Source organism: Miniopterus natalensis, chromosome 3 (assembly GCF_054644295.1).
Source record: "Miniopterus natalensis isolate mMinNat1 chromosome 3, mMinNat1.hap1, whole genome shotgun sequence".
Classification (NCBI taxonomy): domain Eukaryota; kingdom Metazoa; phylum Chordata; class Mammalia; order Chiroptera; family Miniopteridae; genus Miniopterus; species Miniopterus natalensis.
In genome coordinates this window covers 39293646-39312230 of record NC_142083.1, presented here as the reverse complement: position 1 = coordinate 39312230, position 18585 = coordinate 39293646, and the positions used below count along the sequence as shown (strand labels likewise).

Below are 18585 nucleotides of genomic sequence, written 5' to 3'. Positions count from 1 at the left end.
TTAGCCACCACTTGGAAAGGATGTGACCTCTGAAGCCTTCCTACTTCTAGGACATTAGTCACCCTAAACTGTGAGCCCCCACCCTCAGCACTGAGCAGAGTAGCCTGTCATAGCACTTAGTATATCTATCACAAGCTTGTCTGTAGGTCTCACTACCACTCTAGACTGTGAGTGGGCCTTGTTCACATTAGAGAGCTAACTTCCTGGAACATAGTAGATGTTTGGTAAATGTTTGTTGATTGAATCATGCCAGTTGATTTGATTTTGGGTTTTCTGTATTGGTTCAAGTTAGGATTTACATTAGTTTAAAACTATTTGTTAAAGTCAGATAATGAGTAAAGCACCACATTGAAAATCTGTAGTCAAAAGAACTGTATGTCACACAAAAAATATAAGACATATTCTCCTCAGAGAATTTATAATTTAATGGTGTATGCCTAGGAATCAAGAAAATTTAAGAAAAATAAAAGCAGATGCTGAAAGTCTTCTCTGAGTTGTAGTTAAACATAAATTTGTAGCTTGTTTTGTAGCAATGCTTGCTGGCCTGGGGACGTGAGTAGAGAAAGCCAATGGTGGAGGTGATTCAGGGATGTGGGCCAGTCACTGAATGGGGAGAGTGAGGCGGAATAGCCACACTACAGTAGAGCCCTGGGAAGGATGGGGCTTCATGGGTGGTTGTGGAATTAGAAGAGTTTTACTAAAAGAACAGAGTTCTAAAGACACACTCACTTGGGATTTTAGTAGATTCATTTCAAACACCTCAAGCAGTCGAAAGAAATATTTTAAAGTAGTATGAATAAGGCTCCCTTTGGAGATGGGTTTTCAGTATTTTAGACATTTCTAACTTAATGAAATACTTGCATTTTGAGCAGAAATGTAATTTTATCTTCTTTGACTAGCTTAATAAAATTATATCTGTGTTTTCATTTAGTAATTTTCAGGTTGGTAGCACCAACAGAAGCATCACTAGAATGGGATATTCTTGAAGTTAAGCGCCTCCTTGATCACCAGGATAATATTCTCTCTTTGGCTAATGTCAACGGTAAGCTCCTTGTGTACGTGTTTATATTATGTAAAATTTTGTACTTATTAACATAACCCATTACGAGCTTTAGTCTTGTTCTGTTCTAGGATTTCTAGAACTATCTTCATTAAAATAATACTTTTGATTAGTAGGGATTATACTGTGGAGTTCAAGGCAATGGAACTGACCAAGTTTTATAGGTTGGTAGGATACGATTTAGGCACAAGGGAAACGGTAAGAGAGAAGAGATGGAGGGAGCATCATAATCTCAGGCTCTGTGGGACAATTGTCATAGGCTGTAAGTACTAAGGCTTAGTAGCATTTTGGCATTTTTGCCAATTGGTTCTGGCTAGCTCCTCTTTTGTAGACCACACAGTATGATATTATATCTCAAGTTACACACTTACAGTTGAATAAGCAGGATTTAAGGCAATTGCTTTCATGATTGAAGACTCTCAAAAAATAGCACCAAACTAAGGCAAAGGTCTGCAGAAAATGGGTCGTATCTGCCCATCCTCATGGTTGTGAGTTTTGACTTGCCAGACATCCTATTTAGTGTCATAATGACTTTAATGAGTATCTCCGGTGAGCCCAGTCTAACATCAGATGGCAGGGTAACAAACCCTGGGATTTACCTAGTTCACTTTTTTTTTAATCCTCACCTGAGGATATTTTTTCCATTGCTTTACAGAGAGAGTGGAAGGGGGCGGGGGAGAGAGAGAGAAGCATTGATGTCAAAGAGACACATAGATTGGTTGCCTCCCACACACGCCCTGTACTGGGGCCCGGGATCAAGCCTGCAACGGAGGTACATGCCCTTGGCCGGAATCAAACCTGGGACCCTTCAGTCCGCGGGCCGATGATCTAACCACTGAGACAAGTGGTTAAACTGTTATAAACTTCTCTCCAGAAGAAGCTAGAACTAGTTCACTTTCAAATAAAGTGACATCTTATATCATCAGAGTTGTTCTGGGTGATCTGTGTTCTGAGGTCAGACGAGAGGCCTCCTGGGTGGCTTTACTTTGATAGCCTGGAGGAGACTAAGAGGGTCCTGTAAGGATGCCATGGATGTGATACAGCGGGCGGACTGGACTGTACCCTCTGACCTGAGACGTGGATCGGCTCTTTTTGAGCAGTACTTTGCATAAACATGCGACAAGGGGAAGGGCACGGACAGCACTAAGTGTAGTCTCCATTTGTATGCCATTCAGTCACATTTTCCGGTACATCAGTGAGAATGTCCCTCCCACTTCCACAATCCTCCCTAACAGCCATCTTCTTGTACAACCCGCTCCAAGTCATTCTAAGGACCAGATTTGTCTACGGTGATAGAAGTAGCAGTGTTGGGAACACTCCTTTATTTCTCTCTGGGGGCTCTTTTCCCTCTAGCCATGGATCGCAGCACAAAAGACAGGTTCTTATTTGGAAGACCCTCTGGCACTGAGCCATAAGCTCCAAGGCCTCAGCGCTGCTGGAAAAGGCACAGCTGTGTTCTGACCCACTACACTGGTCACGCCTAGCTATCTCGTTTTAGTGGTGAAGCATTGGTACCATTGGCCCAGCATGGCTCTTAATAAAGGTTATGCAATGTTACTGAGGTAGTCCCGACTTCAAGGCACTTCTTTTGCTGTGTGATGTGTAGAGAAGTTTATGACAGTTTAACCAAGAAAGCTATCTTCAAGTATTTCTCTGCCAACTTCTTGGAGGAAAATGGAAGCAAAAAAATTAATGACATGACAGAAAAGCCCCAGTACCTTTTACTTTCTAAACTCTATAAAATTATACTACAGATAATAAGGATATATAGGAATGATATACAGATGAGTGGTCTGGTAAAATTTGAACATGATATTTTGACAGTCTGATCTTGTATGTAGGCATCTGCCTTGCTGCAGATTTTGGCAGTTTTGAAATGATTATGTTGTATAGTTAGTTCTCAGCTCCACTCTCTGCGTCTTTGTCCCACCAATTCCAATGAAAGGTGTTGCCAGTAACTGGGTTTGTAACTCAGAGGGAAAGTGCATTTTCAGTGAGGTGGCCCAGGGCAACCTTAGAATGGGAGACAGAACTCCCACAATTATGAATGAGGAATACCTGGTTTGCCACACAGATCTGAGTGCCGGGGCAGAAGGTTTTCTAAGACAGACATGCTAGATAACCTTGCTTCTCACTTCTGGCAAAAGGCTCTTGGTGCTTCCTTCTTTATTTCATTGCTCTTCTTGTTTTGTGCTGACAACATGGTGTGGTAATCAAAAAGGATTAGTACTTGTGATGGATAGGTAGACAGATGCCAGGTGAGGTTTTCATGCTGACTCCTGAAAGTCCATACACATATAATACATCATCATTGAGGTTGTTAGGTATGAAACATTTTGAATGATCTGTTTGGGAATATAAGTAATTTACACAGCAATAAACTGCATCGACTTAGGTGAATGCCAGTAAATTGGTTTTTAGTGAAAAATTCCAACTGGGCAGGGATACTTTTATCTGCTGCATAGATGGATCACAGACACTTGAAGGATTAAGTCAGAGCAGGTAACTTTGTGGTCTCAGGAGGTTACATTAACTCAGTTAAGACACATGCAGAGTTAGAGTCAGGAACCTTCCCTCCTTAACCTCTCTAGTTCTTTCATACAACTAAAGAAGTTAAGGTGTGAAGATTCCTGACTCTAACTGCATGTTTGCAGAGCTGGAGTCAGACGCTTGACTGAAATTGGAGAGGGGGGAAGGGATGTAAAAGGTGGCCACGGAAAGGTTAGTGCTCCGTTAACTTTGCCACTGTTAAAATTAGAAGCCTATTTCCACAAATGAGAGATGAGCTTAGAGCAAACTCTATAGAGCCTGCTAATCAACTATAGAAAGTGGACTTGGAACCAAGACAAATAATATTTACGTGTATGATTGCTGGTAATTCTTCATTTCTAAGAGATTATTCATCTAGTTACAGAGATTTCTGTCCTGCTGGTTTACTTGAGAAATAGAATAATTAAATCATAACTACTCATCTATGTATTCCTAATTTACAAGTAACTGGATGTTTTAATACAATTACTATGGAATATTAACAGGGGCTCAAAATAATACTGGGACTAAAAAATAACATTTGATGTTTTTTTTAAAATGGCTAAATGTTTATTATTTAATTTGATTTTTATAATCATCCTCATTTAATGCATGAGAAATCCAAGCTAGAGAAAGGTTAAATGACTTTCTAAAGACCAGATGGCAGAGCCAAAATTAGAGGTTGGCTTTCTAGAGTCATGCTGCATTGTTCTATTCTACCTCACCCTGAATATGTAAAAATTAAATTATATTCTTCATGATAAGTTTTAGTCTCAGCAGTTGAACATTTTCTGTTAAATATATAATTTGTAAAGTGTCTTAGTTGGCCCACTAATTTCATTTTATTTAAAGGATTTAAAAACTTGTTATTGTACAAGTAATACATAGTCATAGAAAAATGAGAAAATAGTATGAAATATTAAAAAATGTAAAAATTAAAATTAAAATTCTCCCACTATACAGTATTAAGCACTGTCCATATACTTCTAGGTGTTTTTCTGGGCATATGTATGTATATACACATGGTTTGCTCTTTTGTAACAGTATATCATGAATATATTTCCATATCAATATAAAGATACTTAACAACTTAATTTTTAATGATAACATTAGTATTTCATTTTGTGGATGTTTTTAATTCAATCCCCAATTGTATGTTTAGGTTATCTTCAGATTTTTAATATTATGAATAACAACCCTGTTACATGTCTTTTATGTATGCTTTCCTCTGGATAAATTCCTAGAAGTGGACTTGTTGAATCAATGGGTTTACATTTTTTTAAAGGTTTTGATGTGTATTTCCAAATTTGAAGGGATCATACCACTTTATACTGGGACATTAGTAGTGTGTGAGTGGGCTGATTCCCTTTGCTTTTGCTAACATTTGGATATTTTCCTGTTTTATAATTTTTCCCAATTTGCAAGTCAATAAGTAGTATCTCATTGCTTTTAGATTTTTTTGATTATTAAGTTGAACATCTTTTCACAGGTTTATTGACCGTTTATATTTCTTGTTTTGCCTGTTAGGTCTTTTGCCCATTTTTTCTGCTGCAGTATTCATCTTGTTCTTAATGACTTCCAAGAACTCGTTATGTATCAAGTATAATAAATCTATTTATTTGTCCCTGGTCAGGGCTAGTACGGGAGGCAACCAATCAGTGTTTCTCTCTCCCCTCTTTCTCTCTCTCTAAAAATATCAATTAAAAAACATATCCTCAGTTGAAGATTAAAAAAAAACAAAAAACCCTCCTATTTTGATATCTAAGTTGCAAATCTTCCCCATCTTTTTGTCATTTAATTGCATGATTTTTTTTGCTAAGGAGATATTAACTCAGATACCTTTCTCTAATCCCCACCCTACCTCCTTTAGAGCCTCTTAGTACTCTATATTCATAAAAAATATTTACCTTTATTTTCTTCAACCCTTTAAATATCTTTAATGTTTTAATCTCTTTGAAACTTATTTTGGTGAGCAATAATAGAAAAATATATATCTATAGGAGATATACATATATATACACACACATATCTGCCCCAAGTTCTTGGCACAAAGCTCCTAAAAACCCTTATAATTTCCTAAGTGATAAGAGCACAAGAAGCATCTTTTGGTCTAATATTTGCTCTAATATTTCCTGACATAGGGTACTAAATCTCTTGGAATTTCCTGGGTGATAGCAGTATCTTTTCTTCTAATGAGGCTACTCTTTCTTAGGCTCCTGGATGGGTCTGGTTACCAGAAAGACCAAACCATGATTAGAAGCTTGGAATTTTCAGCCCTATCCTGTCTTTCTCCAGTCAGGGGAGAGGGGCTGGAAATGGAACTAATAATTGATCTTGCCTACATGATGAAACTTCCATAGAAATCCCAAAAGTGGGATTCAGAGATCTTCCAGGTTGCTGAACCTGTGGAGGTGCTGGGAGAGTGTCATGGGAGCCCCATAGCCCTTCCCACATACCTTGCCCTGTGCATCTTCTCCATCTGGAGGTGCATATGTATCCTTTATCATATTCTTTATAACACACTGGTAAGCATTAAGTACACTGCTTTCCTGAATTCTGTGAGCTGCGCTGGCAAGTTAATTGAACTAGGGTTGTGAGAATTATAGCTGATCAGAAGCATAGGTAACAACTTGGACTTGCTATTGGCATCTGAAGTGGGGGGCAGTCTTGTGGGACTGAGCCCTTAACCTGAGACATCTGATGCTGTCTCCAGGTAGAGAGTGTCAGAACTATGTTAAATTGTAGGTCACCTAAGCTCTTGTCACAGAATTTCTTGGTGTGGGGAAAACCCACACATCTGGTGTCAGAAGTGTGAGTGTGGTAGTGTGTGAAAGCAAAAGAGACACACAGAAAAAGTATCGGTTTGCTAAATAGTATATGATCCAAGGTAAGGTTCTTTTATTTTTATTTCCCAAATAATTAACCAAATATTCCAGCATGAGGTATTTCTTTGCTCACTAATTGAAATGCAGTCATTATCACAGATTAAATAAGTAAACTTGAGTCTGTTTCTGGTCTTTCTGCTCTGTTACATTAATCTTTCTGTTTGGCTTATCTAGGTACCTCACTGTTCTTGTTAGTGTGGTTTTATAGAGCATTACTACTAGGCAGTCCATTCGTTTTTACCTGTAGGTAAAATGATCAATAATGAGACATATATGAATTCTGTCTAGATTTGAGTTTCGTAACTGGCTCCCATGTTGGAGAGCTGATCATCTGGGACATCCTGGACTGGACCATGCAGGCCTGTGAACGCAACTTCTGGGACCCATCTCCACAGCTGGACACTCAGCAAGAAATAAAACTCTGTCAAAAACCAAATGACATTTCTATTCATCATTTCACATGGGATGAAGAGGTAAAAAAAAAAAAAAAGAAAATATAAAGTTTTTAAGTAACAATTTAAAATATTTAAATTGTTTTAAGAAACACTTTGGGAAAAGAGTCCTTTTGAAGATTCTGTTGTATTTCCTAGAGAGGTAAAGGAAGTAAAAAAATGGAAGAGTTTTGTTCTTTTAGTCTACTAGCATCCTGGGCAAGATGAGTGTGTGATTTCAGTCCTTCAGCCCTTGGCAGTGATGCTCTTGAAGTACTTTACATTGTCTTTGCAGTAAGAGATTAATAACAATGGATTAATGAATTCTGGCTCAGAAAATATATTTAAAGAGGAGTTTATATTTCTTATGATTACATTTTTAAATGTAGTCATAAGAAATTTTTAAGAGTTGTAATCTTAGAGGAGGGGAGTTGGGGGAAGCTTTTATTTCACTTTATTTCGTGCCTTTCTATACTGTTTTAATTTTCTAATCATATGCATGTTATTATTTTTATTAAAGTACTGTAGCATAGGTTTCTTTCTCTAGCTGTTACATTTCAGAGAGGAAGAAAGTGATGCTAAGGGGTGTTATATACAGAGCTTTCTCTGCATTATCAGTGTGTCCTTTTACCTTCTAAATGCTGAGCTTTCCTTTGTGATTTGAAAGTTTTGGACTTCAGAGGGCACCACAGTAATTGGGGCTGAAGGCTGGGAATAGGGGAAGGTAACAATGGCTTTCTGATGTCACACCAGGGCTGGAAATCTATTACACTAGGTAGTGGTAAGCACTAGTTTTATGCCCATTTCTGAATTTTCCCCCCAGAATGTATTTGCAGCAGTTGGAAGGGGTTTATACGTGTATAACCTTCAAATGAAGCGTGTGATTGCCTGCCAGAAAACTGCACACGACTCCAGTGTCCTGCACATTGCCAGGCTTCCAAACAGGTACAAGTTCCCATCTGCTCTGCAACAGATGAAAGAAATTCAGTTCCTAGCACTACCAGTGTAATTTCTCAAGGGGCAAAGTTGCCTGGCTTCATGGCTTGACCTGCTATATTCTTCTGGAAATGGAGAATGCCACGAAGCTGTCTCTGATAAAAGAGTTTGTGGCCATATATTACAAATTTACAAGAAGCATGGTTCAAATGAATTATATTGAATTTCATTATAAGAGGAGATACTTTAAAATATGGCATTTATTTTAAAAGATAAAAGACTTTTAGGCACTTACTCTGTGCTAATTTTTCTTTTTATATTTTCCATAAGCTCATCTTTTTGTTGTTTATAGCCAGAATCAAATGGAACTGTCCTGTTGTCGAAGGTTACCAAGGGAGGACTTTCCTCTCAGGGTACATTTGGCTGCTGAATTTTTAGGGAGGAAATTATATGAGGGGAATAGTGTTATTTTCTATGCAGGGTATTTTCAGACTGAGAGGCACCCCAGGAAGAGATATAGTGAGAGGAGAACAGGGACTGTCGCTCAGGATACTATGAAAGTGTAATTCATACCCTGTTTTCCTGAGTGCATTTTAAAAAATGGAGATGAAATATTTACAAATTTGAGCCAATGTAACAATATAATGCGTGTCTTTTCTGAAGAGTGCTTTTACTTTGCATTGGAAAGCCATGCTAAATTCTGAATTTTATTGGCTTCTGCCAAGAGCCAAATAAAAGCAATGGGGAGGGCTCCACTGACTTCTTTCAATGCAAATTTAGCATTGGCCCTGCTTGGTGCTCCGTCTTTTTTCACTGATTTTCTGTTCTGACAGGCAGTTAATCTCATGCTCAGAAGATGGCAGTGTACGCATTTGGGAGTTACGAGAAAAACAGCAGCTTGCAGCTGACCCTGTACCAACAGGTGTGTGTCTTTTCTCAGAAAGGCAATCTTTTTCTCACATGAAAGACATAACCACAAGAATAATATTTCAGCGTGCTCAAAATAGGCATGTCTACATGACGCGTATGGTGATTGGAGTCTAGGATTCATGTGTTAATACTGTTTCAATATAGAATTGCCTGTTTACTTCTATTCAAGTCGGCTAGGATTTTATTGTTTTGAGGGGAAACTTATTTTTTGGTAATCTGACCACATCGCCTAATGAAGTAATTATTCATTTATATTGTTTATAATTGTGCCTGATACCCAAACAACTTGTATGGTCAGATGTCAAACTAAAGTGTTCTTTCAGACTTGAAGCATTAGCATTAACATTGAACTCCACTTATTGAAAAACACACTTTTGTGTTTATATCCTGTTTTCATGAACTCTTAACCCTCAGGTGTTTGGTTTGTAAAACAAAGTCCTGGTTTGTTAGCAACCTTTGCGTAAGAAATCAGATGCTGGTACCTCTGGAGTGTCTTCTGGTTATCTGAAGTCATAGGGTATTGTTTTTGGACACTCATGTTCCTTTTGGTCAACCTTTGTTGATAGATCTGAGTTGTGACCTTGTTTTTGGACACTGCCATTCAGGCTGTTTCCTTCTCTTTTGTTCCTTGTCTGTCTTTTTGTCATGTTAATATACTTTCACCGGTGAGTAGGGGAATAAAGAGAGATCAGCAACAAACCTGGTTAGCTAAGAAAGATGAAATGAAGCAACGTTATAAAAACCCTAGCATAGTGCCGGGTCCCATCCCTTCAGCCCTTGACTAAAATAAGTGCAGCCCTGGCCGGAGTGGCTCAGTTGTTTGGGTATCGTCCTATGCATGTAGGGGTTGCCTTTGGATTCCCTGTCAGGGCGCATGTCCAGGTTGTGGGCTTGATCCCCAATAGGTGTGTGCAGGAGGCAGCCAACTGATGTTTCTCTCCCTCTCTCTCTTTCTAAAATCAATAAAAACATTTTTAAAAAAGTAAAATAAGTGCAGAAGATCTTTGCATTTAAATTTTGCTTTTTTGATCTCATATTACTATCATAAGTAAAGAGCACAGTAGTTTTGAAAATGACGGAAATGACTGTGCTTTCTAGGCTTCTTTAACATGTGGGGGTTTGGAAGAGTGAACAAGCCAGCCGGCCAGCCTGTGAGAAAGCAGCAGGAAAATGCCACCTCCTGTTCGCTGGAGCTCACTGGAGATTTGATTGGACACTCGTCATCTGTAGAGGTATCATTTTTAATAGGCATATGCATGCAGGGAATCCCTGCTCTCGCACGTCACTGCTCTTCATTCAGATGGTATTGTAAAGACCTAAACTTTCTCTTCTCTGTGCATTTTTGCCGAATTGAAACATGGAATAGGATAGATTATAGTATATGCAGTTAGGACCCTTCTTTACAGAGATATGATTTGAGGAACCAAGGAATCGTTGCTCCTACATCAGCCATTTTCAACCTTTTTCATCTCATGGCAAACATAAACTAATTACTAAAATTCTGTGGCACACCAAAAAATATATTTTTTGCCTATCTGACAAAAAAAAAAAGTATTTTTATTCATTCACACCAGAAGGCTATTGTTGTGCTGGCTGTTGTCATTTTCTTTTTTGATAATCTAAGGGAAAACAGGTCAGTGCCCCTGATGAAATAGTCAGGTACTGCATGTTTTAAAAATGCTTGCAGCTCACTGGCTGAAAATCGCTGCTCTAAATAATGGGCTTAATCACCATTATTTATGCGATGAAGATGGCTGACAGGACACTGTGAATAATGCTGAATGTGTAACAGTAGTAAATAGAGGCTGAGCGGAGGGTTGTGGTTACACACACACACACACATAGACATGCAGAGTTAGCCTTATGGAATCTGGTTCCAGGGGCCCCTGTTGTATTCATGAGTAGAGCACTGCTTTACCGCCCTTTGAAGGACACTCATTTGTCAGCTTTAGTAAAACCCAGTGTCTTATCATTATGCATATAGGAAAATATTAGTTGGGAATTATAAAGTGCATACAATACTAGCTTGTGGAAATCCAGGTGCATTAGTATTTCCTTAGGAGCCATTGATATAAGGAAGGGATAATACGAGGCAAGGCAAAGAGATGGCTGGGCCTGGGAATGGTATGATAGCAGTGCAAGCAAGGCCCTAAGAAAGCACTGTCCCAAGTCGTTCTCCCCTTCATAGCCAGGGAGAGGCAAATTACTTGTCGTTTGAAGGTGCATTTATGCTCGGGAGCAGAAGCACCACTTGTTATGGGGCCCTTCCTAGGGTTTCAGGTGCTATGCTAGACAGTGGAGTTCACAAAGAGATGGAAAACACAATACTTGCCCTTGTGGATCTTATACTTTAGTGGAGAGAAATGATACAGACCTAATAGGTTGTGAAATCTAGGCTTCTTATATAGACCCAGATGCGGAGCAGACAGTGAATTAGAAGAAAATGGTTAGTGGAAGATAGGGGACTTGAGACTAGAGCTGAACCTTGAAAGTTGGGTAGGACGATGCTCCCCGATGTTGGGTACTCGTCTCTGCTTTCCTCTAACAAGCAGCCCAGCTGTTTTGTCCAGTTTGACTTTGTCCCGCTTGCTTGGCCATTGTGTCGTTTGGGAGTGGTGAGGATGGAGTGTGGCAGACAGAAGGGCAGAAATGGGAGCTGCTTGGTGGCAAAGAGCAGCTCGCCAGGCTGGAGCGCTGGGTTTCTGTGAACACGCGCTGGTGTAGGAGATGAAGCTCGGGAAAGGAGCTTCGGTTAGATTATGAACGCCCTTGAGTGTAAGGCTGAGGAGTTTGGACTTTATTTTTAAAATAGTAGGAACCCATTAAAGTTTCTCAGTGGTGGGGGAAGCTTTCAAAGTGGCACATTTGTCATAATATAGAAATGCCAGTTCTTAGGAATGTTCCTGAGTGAAAGTATTGATACTTAAAGATTTTTTTTTTAAAAAAGTACCTCTGCTTTATTGAGAAAATCTAGACCATCTCTTAGGTATACTGTCTCCTGAGTTTCTTCACTCCTGTTACTGTATTTGCTCTGTGCTCTCCAACCCAGCCCCTCTGCGTTCTGAATTCTGCCTTTTCCGTGCCCTGAGGAATTTGGTCCAGTATCTGCCCCCTTCACTCCTACATCATCAGCTCTCCTCATCCTGCTATCTTCAGACATGTAAATTATTTCAGAGGAAACGCTCATCCTCTTGTCCTTCAGTGCTGTTTTATTTCTCTTTATTTCATTCTTTCCTTGGAGGAGCTCCTCCTTTTCATGGCTTCATTTATCTGCTCTCTGACGCCAGCTCTCCACCCCACAGTACTCACTCTGCCTTCCCCTCAGCGCTCCATTCTCCTAGCCGTAGTTCCCAGCCTCTTCTTCACTGGGTATGACCTTCCGTTTATTTGGAGGTTTATGTTTTTGAAGCTTCCTCTGACGATTTGTTATTATATGTTCCCTTTTCCTGAATTTCTGTGACAAATTATAGTCTGAATGACATTATTATACAGTACCTGATCCACAGTCTTTAATTGGCACCCTAATTGTTTCAGCTATGATTTGGTTTTTACGACTGAATTAGAACCTTCTTGAGGGTAGGGACCATAGCATATAGATGACACTCAGTAAATGCTTATGGATGGATTGATTACACCTCCCTCTACTTACAGATCTGAAGCCAGTGTTTATCTCAGAGAATTTTGAATTCAGACCCTTTTTTTGGGTAGCCATTTGTCTACAAATAATGGGGGAAGTATAAGTGGCTAAGTAAAATAGGTCTGGCAGGACTTCTGACAAAATCTTAAAACTAGTACTTGAAGAATAATAAATTCAGAAGATACTTTGGGAATTCATGTACATTACAAAAATAGCTATTATAGCTCTGTAGTTGGGCAGTATTAAAGTTCTGATTATTAAAATACTAGATATTGGTCTAGTAGTTACATTTTTAGCATTTATATATTTGTATGTGACTGTTATCATTTTCCATGAGAAATCTTAAAGTGTTGATATCTCCAAGGTACACATCTTACAAGCACACATGTTGATCTAGTTTGGCCACCTCTCTTCTTGAAGTTCCTGTACTCAGTAGTTTTAAATTTCTTTACAGATGTTTCTGTACTTTGAAGATCATGGACTGGTGACGTGCTCTGCCGATCACCTCATTATTTTGTGGAAAAATGGAGAACGAGAATCTGGATTGCGCAGCTTAAAGTTGTTTCAAAAACTAGAGGAGAATGGTGACCTATACCTTGTCGCCTAGTTTAAGGAACTTAGAATACATATGCATGAGCTCCGAACATCAACTACAGGGGAATACTCTGGAAACCATTCACATGCAGTCACTTAAATGTGTATTGTTGTTCTTGTCACTATAAAATTCTGATTGTTTGAATTCTCTTTTTGTGAGCACACAAACCAGCAACAAGTTGTTTCTTACGCGTGAGTGGATCCACCAAAGAATATAACGCAAGTATTTGAGTAGTGGATTTTCAAAAAGAGAAGTTTTCAGATCATACTACAAATATCTGTTGATAAAGAATTAAATTATACCATTGTGTCCTTATAGACAATTAAAAATTTTTTACACCAGAAATTATGAGCTTATGGTTAATGAGCATAGTACTCAGAACCTCTTTCTTTGTTTAATATAATTTTATTACCTCTAATTCTTATTCATCATTAGATTTTTTAAAAAAGTTGCATATAGTTTCTTTCATTTAGTCTTTGGGTTTTTAAATACTTGTTCTCTAAAATGAATATTTTAACCATACCTGTTCATTCCTTTAAACATCTACTTAAGGAACCTGCTTTTAAGGAAATAAATATACATGATAATTATAGAATATATTTTGGGAGAAAAGCCCACTGAAGAGGAGGTAGGATGTATTGTAGCTTGAATTTAAACCTTGCGATCTCGAGAAACCCGCTGCTTCTCTGTAGGAAACAGGCTGCACAGTGAGCTGCTGCTGAGTGGTGAGTGCTATGCGCCGAGCTTCATTTGAACTCGGGTCTTGGGAGGGGGTTCAAATAGACAGTAAAATGGTGGCATTAAGTAGAAGCTTTTTATTCTTTGGTTATCTTTAGAGCCCATTTGATTGAGGACCCTGGTGATAAACTGAAATACACCCTTTCTCCTACAAATTCCCCTGGTCCTTAGTGACTAATTATCAGTGTTCTATAGAGCAAATTTGAGTATCTCACTGTTTAACTACAGCTTTTTTTTGATGCCAACTAATTTGTTAAATCATTTTTTTAGTTCTAGCTACTAAAATCCCTATAAACTGAAATCAGTAGGAATCTTATAAGGGTGTATCCCTGACAGCCCCCACCCCAGTGTGAATTGGCCTGAAGAGCTATTGGCTAGACTGGCACTGCACCAGCCGCTGCCCCTCATCTGTGCCAGCGGTGAGGAAAGAGTTACAGTGTTTCCACTCAGAGCGTGCCTGGTCCACCTTCCCACTGACGGTCAGAGAGGAGTCCAGCCTGCCTGGCTCCCCTTACCATGGACTCAGAAATAAAGTTTCTTGCATTGGCCTCCGAGATTTAATCACCTCCATCACCCACCAGCGTTTCACCAGAGCATTCTTTCTCCCTTTGGTATGAAAGGATAAAAATTAAGAGGTGATCCGCACTTTAAGAATTGGGCGCGGATAGGAGTGGGGTGACTCTTAAATTTAAACTGCTGATGAAAGAATCCTGTAAAGCAAGTGCAAGGTGAGGACGTGCCAGAGGCTGATGCTTCTTCACGAGCTTGCCCTGCAGATTCATTTGGTCACCACACACACTCCTGATGGAATCTTTGTAAGTTGTTGTTTTCACCAGTTTTACCTTTCACAGTTGCTTCCACGACTGTCTACAAAGACTGAAGAGCTAAGTCACCTGTGCCAGACCAGTGCCATCATGTTATAAAGGAGAAAACCAAGGCCCAGAAGGGTAAGGCCTTACAATTTGCCAGCTCTGTCCCCTTACCTTCATTGAGCAGCATTAAAAACACATCAGAGAGGACTGGGATCAGAGATAAAGGCTTATGTGACTACCACATGAGGAAAACCAAATAATGGTCTCAGTTATTTGTTTTAATTTGTAATGAAAACAGCTTTATAGAGAAATATATTAAAATTTATTACCTCAATTACAGAATAGAAGAACATGAGTAGGAAAATCAGCACCCCCTTTGAGCCAGCAACTTGCTACCTGTGGTATATTCGAGGAGTTGTACAGATGACTTTCTAATCTTTCATCCTGAAACTGGAGCGTGGTTAGTATCCCAGTGCCAGGCAGACATGCCATCTGGTCTGAGTGCATCAGATGGTCAATCAGTTTGATTAAATAATCTCAGAATCGTTTTCAGGCTTTAATTTTCCTCTATAGATGGACTTTACTCTATTAGTAGCTAGCATTTTCTTTGGAAATTTTACATTAGGTCATGAGTTTGTAAAGTTGTTTTCTTGAATTGCTTATGACATATTCAGTGAATTATATGAGGAACTAATATTTTTAACTGCTTTATTTCCTAATCTGTTCTGGGTTAGTATTTTGTGATAGGATTCTATTCACAGGGGGTCTCACAAACCACAGGTGAATTTTGGGAGCAAATTTGCCATAAGTACCATGGCAAATCCCTCTGTTATTATGCTCTAGTTAATTTTCCACCACGAGAAACCACTATGTCTAGAGGGAAGCCTCCAACCCACTCACTGGACTTGATGGTTTTTGCCTTCATGAATGCCCTAATTTAGAAGAATACAATTATAATTGAGGTCAGCATGCATTACGTGCATTTTTTCCATCTTAGTTTTCAGTGGTATTATATCTGCAAATAACACTCTGTAGTGTACCTTATTAACCTCATTCTCTGGCTGTATTCAAACACAATCAAGAACCTAAACTTTGGTGCAGTGTATCATCCCTTCCCTTTATCTTCCTCAAGTGGAGTGGGCTCTGATTGAACTAATAAACCTTGTTCTTTGCCCACAAGACTAACCAGTCCTGATTCTAAAGGCAAGCAAATTTTAAAATCTTAAATTGGAAGAATGACTTAGTTAAATTATAGGGTTATTCTGGTGCAGGTAACAATGTTTTTTAACTTTTTCTTCTGGTTAAGTAGGAGTAATAACGAGTAATAACATGACTTCTCTTTGTATTAGATAGGGTTGCATTTTCCTAAATTAATATAGCTCCCCTCAACACAGAATGTTTTAGTAAACAACTCAGGATAAGAGGCAGTTATAATAGTTTATACCCATCTGATGCACATTCCATCTGAAAAACTGTATTTCTAGAAAAATGACTCTTTGGAGGAATGCACTATTTAGGTAGCAACTCAGAAGATTACACCATAAAAGACCAGAACTATGTGGAAGCTTTAGTACCTGGCAGTCTTAAAGAATTTAAGATGAAATTAATTTGACATTCCACTGAGTAAGCTTTACAGCTTATATTCAGATAGAAAATGTGAGACAGCTGATAAATGTTTCTTACTTACCAGATGGAACTGAGAGGGATGGTCAGGAAAAGACTATCCTCACCTTGAGCAAGCTCCTGAAGCCTAGGCAAACTTTTAGCTCCTTAAAACGGGACTCTGATATCTTGAATGTAATGTGTTCTGAAAACAAAGTATATGACTCACAAAATAAAGGACACTGAACTGAAAGTTTGAAATTATGAAAAATCTAGGTCAAAGAGGAGGTAAAATAAAAACAGCTGTTGGAAATGAAAAATGGCTGTATTTCACAGAAACATTTCATCACATTTACATACTGTAGGTTACAATACAAAGCTAGCTGCTGTCCTGACCAAGCACGTTCTCTCACCTAAGATAATTTAGATACACTTCTTTGCATGGATTGTCATATATGTTTCCATTTTTTTGGTACAAAACATAGAAAAAAACATTGGCACATTATGTAGTGATAAGTCATTTTTTTTCTTCCCATGTACTAATTCCAAGTGTTCTGCATTCCAATTTTCGTTTGAAAAAACAGATTCAATTGATTCAGTCTGTTTATACCTCTTAAAAATGCAGCATGGAGTACAAAGAATTTGAAAGAAAAATGAAGATATTTTGTTTACTGAGTTTCTAATATTTATAATACATAGAGAGGGGTTGACTGATAAAATAAAGGAAAATTTCAAGTCTAACTTCATGTGGATCACAGAAAGTTGTGAAAAGAGCCGTATAAAAATATGCACTTGTGCTTTAGAAGCTTTTACATACAATTAATAGTATTTACTGTTTCCCCATATGTCTATTTTCTGATATATTTACACATCTTGCAATTTTTTTACATCATTAAAGGAAAACTGCATGATCGCAAATATAGATAGGTTAAAAACATCTGAACCTTGAAACTTCCCCTGTCCCCTCCCCAAACATATACATATAGACGGTACATGGTATACAACATACTCGATTGACTTATATCCAGAAAATTTAGATTGATTTCATAAAAATTTTAAACAGCAAATGTATATAAATTTTTTCTTTTTTAAAAAAAGCTTGTCCAAGGGCATTCAGATTTAATGGCTTGTGTATAATACTCACTATAGTGCCTTGTGACTGCCTCTGTTAGGGAATCTCATAGAGTCCCCTGAAACACGATGTCACTCCCTTCCCCATCATGGATGGCTTTCTGTTAGGATGAATGCCTTTCACAGGAAGGAGGGCTCCACAGGCTGCTGATACCAGTCTAGAGAAGGCACTCACCAGGCCACGGCTGTGTTCTAACTTGGGTGTCATAACATCGATCAGAAGAACCACTTAGCCATGGAGGCTGTGAAGCTAACCGGTTTATCAATAATTTGGTCCTAGTTTTGTTCATTTTATATAGTTGGGTTTTTTTTCTTAGATATTCTTATGAATCCTTCAGACCAGTGCTCTTGAGGAAAATAGTCAAGCTACACAGTGACGGTGACTTTTGTGGTAAGATATGAGCTGAACACTAGCTAAGCTACTTGGTCACCATCCAGGGAGATGGGCTCAGAGGCACCAAGTCTGCTGCATGTGTCCTGCTAGTTACAGTCATTCATCTCCATGGTTGATGAGGGCACATGGGTGACAGCAGGGCAAAGAATTTTGCCCTGTGTTTGTTCTGTCACTGATTGTATAAAGAACATTTTTCTTCATGGAGCATGACCTTCTAAAAATGAAATCTGGGGGCTTGTTTGATTCAAGGTCAAATATTAAACATTAGCTCCTTGACCTACACTTGTCATTTTCATGATAAAGGAAAGCCTCTCATTTATACTCTGTGATTCACCATGCCCTTTGTAGATAAGAGGTCCCCTTCTCCCATCTCGGCTTTAGCTGTCAGATGGAAGCCTCAGACTTTTGCACTTCAGGTCATCTAATGTCTTCCAGTGTTTGTAGTTATTGGATAAATGTTGCATCAGGGCTGGCAGATGTGCAAAGGCTGCAAGGATGTAAAAGAAGCCGGTTAAATTAAGTTAGGTTCCCAGAAGCACAGGGCTGGGGTTCTTTGGGACAAATTTGGGATCAGAATCACAGGAGAAGTACCCCAGGTCAGGCCTTAGGCTGCAAGTGAACACACAACATTAGAAGGTAAGTCATTAAGCACTAGTTTCTGAGATACAAACAGGTACTTCCAGTTAAAAACTGAAAAGCCATTACCAAAAGAATCTGTGATTCACAGTAGATTTTAATACATTTTGTGTTCTTTCTAAAGTTTCTTCCGGTGCTAGAATAAAACTGCTGTAAGCTTTGGAAGAGGTCCTTTGAAGAAGTAAAGACTTGCTTATCAATTTATCAAACATCCACTGAGTCTTTTGTGCACAAGATTCGTCTCAGGTGCTGGGGACACAAAGTATGCG

At 38.7% G+C, this 18585-nt stretch overlaps 2 protein-coding genes across 4 annotated transcripts in view; one reads left to right on the top strand and one right to left on the bottom strand.

Moving 5' to 3' along the window:
* The window catches only part of WDR41 (WD repeat domain 41), a 36236-nt gene extending 22888 nt beyond the window's left edge, over positions 1 to 13348 (top strand). For both annotated transcript variants that reach the window (XM_087815423.1, XM_087815424.1), the window contains exons 8-13: positions 932 to 1042; positions 6763 to 6947; positions 7729 to 7850; positions 8675 to 8763; positions 9870 to 10003; positions 12863 to 13348. In XM_087815423.1, the coding sequence (XP_087671549.1) occupies positions 932 to 1042; positions 6763 to 6947; positions 7729 to 7850; positions 8675 to 8763; positions 9870 to 10003; positions 12863 to 13015 (794 nt within the window). In that variant the 3' untranslated portion in view covers positions 13016 to 13348. The remainder of the gene's footprint in view (positions 1 to 931; positions 1043 to 6762; positions 6948 to 7728; positions 7851 to 8674; positions 8764 to 9869; positions 10004 to 12862) is intronic.
* Positions 13349 to 17677: 4329 nt separating this feature from the next.
* The window catches only part of PDE8B (phosphodiesterase 8B), a 169907-nt gene continuing 168999 nt past the window's right edge, over positions 17678 to 18585 (bottom strand). For both annotated transcript variants that reach the window (XM_087815421.1, XM_087815422.1), the window contains exon 22: positions 17678 to 18167. In XM_087815421.1, the coding sequence (XP_087671547.1) occupies positions 18058 to 18167 (110 nt within the window). In that variant the 3' untranslated portion in view covers positions 17678 to 18057. The remainder of the gene's footprint in view (positions 18168 to 18585) is intronic.